The sequence below is a fragment of the Budorcas taxicolor genome, chromosome Y (genome assembly GCF_023091745.1).
Source record: "Budorcas taxicolor isolate Tak-1 chromosome Y, Takin1.1, whole genome shotgun sequence".
Taxonomy (NCBI): Eukaryota; Metazoa; Chordata; class Mammalia; order Artiodactyla; family Bovidae; genus Budorcas; species Budorcas taxicolor.
In genome coordinates this window covers 3,263,470-3,268,371 of record NC_068936.1, presented here as the reverse complement: position 1 = coordinate 3,268,371, position 4,902 = coordinate 3,263,470, and the positions used below count along the sequence as shown (strand labels likewise).

The window sequence follows — 4,902 nt, the reverse complement described above, 5'->3', positions numbered from 1 at the left end:
GTTAGAACGTATATGCTCAACTAAAAATACGTTGTATATATACAGTAAATACCACTTTAAGTAGCTTCAGAACTTGTATCTGGTTTCAAGTTACTAGGAAGGTTTGTTAAACATCCAATATTCTAACCTCCAGCTGTTCTCAACTTCAAAAAGAAAACGTTTTCAATAATTTGTTAGCTCAAGTTTCAACTCCGTTTTAGCTATATATATGAACATGCATTCTAGGTCACATGATTTAATCTGATATATTGCCGATAAGTGAAAATTTTGGAATACCTTACTCAAAAGAGAGATGTTGTTTTCTTCTTCCAGAAAGACAGGTAGTGAAGCCGATCTTTGAACGGTTTGTCGGTTTTTATTAAATCCATAAAGATTAAGCTGTTGAATTAAACTTTTCATGCTCTTGGTTTCAAATATTCTGAAAGGCTCCTTTCTTTCCAAGACTTCTTTCCTAAAGAGTTCTTCACTGATCACTCTACATGTGCCTGTCTCATCCCACCAAATAGATTCAAACTGATCACTTTCAACTATATTCCAAAGCTTTTGTGGAAATGTGAGTGAAAGAAAATCATTCACATCATCTGTTTCAGAGACAGAATATGTGTAGTGTGGCCTTTTGATCACAAGATCCTCAGACAAAGCCTGAAAAGCATATTCTTCAATCATAGATCTCAAAACTGAGTCCCCAGGTGTATAATCATACCAATAAGATCTAATGGAGGTTTCTGAACCAGTGGATTCATCTTTAGGAGGTCCATCTTCAATTTCTGAAGAAATATGTGCCATCTCAGGGAAAGCTTTCTTCAGATAATTTTCTCATTTGTCTGCTTTTACACAATGCAACTTCAAATGATGTTTGGCTGGCCTACAGAGAGAAACTCTCTGGACAATCACAGAGGTCCTCCCGGTCAAAAAGCGGTGACATCACAAAATCACTGGTCTCCTAGCAATTGAAGAGTAATGTTCAACCAAGTGTTTACTTCAGCATCAACTTCAAATACAGACTGCTGACAGAAATAGTAACCAAAACCATGAAGCATGCAAAATCTCATTACTAAAGTTGTTGGCTTTTTTTTGGTTCCTGTGTTTGGGATGGCCTTTCTCTTTCTGGCAGTTTGTGGTTCCTCTTTATTGTGGAGGTTCCTCCCTGTGGCTGGGGTTGGACGAGTGGCTTGTCAGGTTTCCTGGTTAGGGAAGCTTGTGTCAGTGTTCCAGTGGGTGGAGCTGCATCTCTTCTCTCTAGAGGGCAATGAAGTGTCCAGTAGTGAGGTTTGAGATGTCTATGGGTTTGATGTTTGGGCAACCTGTATATTGAAGCTCCGGGCTCTGTTCCTGTGTTGCTGAAGAATTTGCATGGTATGTCTTCCTCTGGAACTTGTTGGCTCTTGGTGGTGCTTGGTTTCAATGTAGGTATGGAGCTTTTTGGATCATTTCTTTTTTTTTATATAAATTTATTTATTTTAATTGTAGGTTAATTACTTTACATTATTGTATTGATTTTGCCATACATTAACATATATCTGCCACAGGTATACACATGTTCCCTTTCCTGAACCCCTTCCCTTCTCCCAACCCGTACCATCCTTCTGGGTCATCCCAGTGCACCAGCCCCAAGCATCCAGTATCATGCCTTGAACCTGGGCTGGGGACTCATTTCATATATGATATTATACATGTTTCAATGCCATTATCCCAAATCATCCCACCCTCGCCCTCTCTCACAGAGTCCAAAAGACTGTTCTATACATCTGTGTCTATTTTGCTATCTCACGTACAGCGCTATCGAAAACTCACATCAATAAATCTACTTTATTTCTGAAATAAAAGTGATGTATCATCCTTCTATACACACATTCTTAACATTCAGTCCTGTTACCCTAGCAGACTTGGTCTACTTGCTTCTGTGCAAAAAAATTTATGAATTGACTGTGGGTTTCAGTTGGCGGAGGGGGGGGGGCGGCGGCGGGAAAGTGCTTATTGTAGGACCAAGCAAGGTGTCTTAGCAGCTGGTGCTTCAAAGACGCAAATCCCGAAACACTTTCAGGGGAAATATTTTAATGGCTGAGTGAGGGTGGAACATGGGGTCTGTGATCAATATTGGGACATTCTACTAGTGGCCTATTACTGAGGATATTGGGAGTCCACATCATTGACCGTCTAGTTCCAACTATGCACTTAAATTTCAGCCTGGTTTGGGCTTTAGCATCTCTAAAATTGTTCACAGGAGATTGCTCAGAATGTCATCGATGGTCCTTGCTGCTGCTGCTAATTCGCTTCAGTCGTGTCCGACTCTGTGCGACCCCAAAGATGGCAGCCCACCAGGCTCCCCCATCCCTGGGATTCTCCAGGCAGAACACTGGAGTGGGTTGCCATTTCCTTCTCCATGCTGGCCCTTGAGGAGCGACTAAAGACCCTTGAGGTTGACTAGTGGCTAAATCATTATTATTGTCTATCGCTTGATTACTTTCCTTAGTTTCTGTCTTTTCTAGCTTCTCCGATTAAAATTACTGTTGAACATGAGGACGTCTACAGTCTCCTACCTCTCTCTCTCGATGTCCATGCTTTTCAGTCTTAAGAAGGGACTGCTTAGTACAATAAAGGAAAACAAGTCTCGGACTTAGAGCTCGATCATAAATATGACACAAAATCTCAGTGCAGGTTCAGTTTCTTTTTCAGGTTTCCCAGCTCTTGGAGTGAGTGAGTCAGCAACAACTTTGGCTCTTTCCTGTTGAGATGGAGCATGGAGTTGGAAATAATTCTAAAATCTAAGCTTGCTATCAATAGTTTATGATATGAAAACATCTCTCTATTTTATATATTATTTATATATATTTCTGTATCAGTATTTTGTCATGAAACTGGACAAACATTTGAAAATGGGTATATATTTATGAAACGGAGAGAGGTGAGTGATATAAAAGAGTCCTCATATTTTACATGCGGCCAAGAAAACATATTTGGAAGTATTTCAACTTACATAATATTCAACAATCGAGTAGAATTTGAATCATTCTACATTTGGGTTTTATTTTTTTCCCATTTCTATTACACCTAACATGAATTAAAAGCCATTGCACTTTTTTTTCATACACACACTCATGCATAGACAGGTGTATATATGTATAGATGTCAAAATATAATTTTAGGCAACTTTATGTAGGTGACCACACTCACTGCTAGCTCCCAAGATCGTAATAAACTGTTTGGGAAGCCCTACGTTACTTAGTATCTTTCTGGCTGAAACATTCCTATCTTGTTGCTGAAAAGCTCTCCTTTCATCTAGCTCATTTTCCACTCTTCTTTCTGTAATAAGAGTTAGGGCTCATACTTATGAGGGCACCTTGAACCCAGAAAATTGCAACTCAAGCTTACTTAGTGATATTGTTCAAAAAATGCTGTTGTTTTCCTCACGTTGGACACAATTTTATTTGATTTATTTCTAATATAAATTTGTTTATTTTAAGAGTAGTCTAATTGCTTTACAATATTGTATTGGTTTTGCCATACATTAACATGGATCTGCCACAGGTATACACGTGTCCCCTATCCTGAAAACCCCTGCTACCTCCCTCCTCAAACCATTCCTCATGGTTATCCCAGTGCACCAGCCCCGAGGATCCTGCATCACGCATCGAACTGGCCTGGCGATTCGTTTGACAAACAATATTATACATGTTTCAATGCCATTATCCCAAATCGTCCCACCCTCGCCCTCTCTCACAGAGTCCAAAAGACTGTTCTATACATCTGTGTCTATTTTGCTATCTCACGTACAGGTTTATCATGACCATCTTTCTAAATTCCACATATATGCGCTAGTTTACTCTATTGGTATTTTTCTTTCTGGCTAACTTCACTCTGTATAATAGGCTTCAGTTTCATCCACCTCACTAGAACTGATTGAAATGTATTCTTTTTAGTGGCTGAGTAATACTCCATTGTGTATATGTACCACAGCTTTCTGATCCATTAGTCTGCTGATGGACATCTAGGTTGCATCCATGCCCTGGCTATTAGAAATAGTGCTGTGATGAACATTGGGGTACACGTGTCTCTTTCAATTCTGGTTTCCTTGGTGTGTATGGCCAGCAGTGGGATTGCTGGGTCGTATGACAGTTCTATTTACAGTTTGTTTGTTTGTTTGTTTAAGGAATCTCCACAGTGTTCTCCACAGTGGCTGTACTAGTTTGCAATTCCACTAACAGTGTAAGAGCGTTCCCTTTTCTCTACACCCTCCCCAGCGTTTATTGCTTGCAGACTTTTGGATAGCAGTCATTCTGACTGGCGTGAAATGGTACCTCATTATCGTTTTGATTAGCATTTTTCTGATACTGAGTGATGTTGAGAATCTTTTCATGTGTTTGTTAGCCATCTGTATGTCGTCTTTGGAGAAATGTTTGTTTACTCCTGTCGCCTATTCTATCATGGGGTCATTTATTTTCCTGGAATTGAGGTTCAGGAGTTGTTTGTGTATTTTTGAGATAAATTCTTTGTCAGTTGCTTCAGTTCAGTTCAGTTCAGCTCAGTTCAGTCGTGTGTGACTTTTTTGAAACCCCATAAATTGCAGCACACCAGGACTCCCTGTCCATCACCAACTCCCGGAGCTCACGCAAACTCACGTCCATCGAGTCAGTGATGCCATCCAGCCATCTCATCCTCTGTCGTCCCCTTCTCCTGCCTCCAATCCCTCCAAGCTTCAGAGTTTCCCAGTGAGTCAACTCTTCATATGAGGTGACCAAAGTACTGAAGTTTCAGCTTTAGCCTCATTTCTTCCACAGAACACCCAGGAATGATCTTCTTTAGAATGGACTGGCTGGACCTCCTTGCAGTCCAAGGGACTCTCAAGAGTCTTTTCCAACACTACAGTTCAAAAGCATCAATTCTGCAGTGCTCAGCTTTCTT

At 40.3% G+C, this 4,902-nt stretch overlaps 1 protein-coding gene across 1 annotated transcript; it reads right to left on the bottom strand.

Annotated features, from left to right (window-relative positions):
- Positions 1 to 282: 282 nt before the first annotated feature.
- Positions 283 to 786, bottom strand: LOC128070893 (heat shock transcription factor, Y-linked-like; the record flags this gene model as incomplete). The annotated part of the gene is made up of 1 exon (XM_052663964.1): positions 283 to 786. A coding segment is annotated over exon 1 (504 nt), but the record flags the coding sequence as incomplete, so codon positions are not given.
- Positions 787 to 4,902: the final 4,116 nt, after the last annotated feature.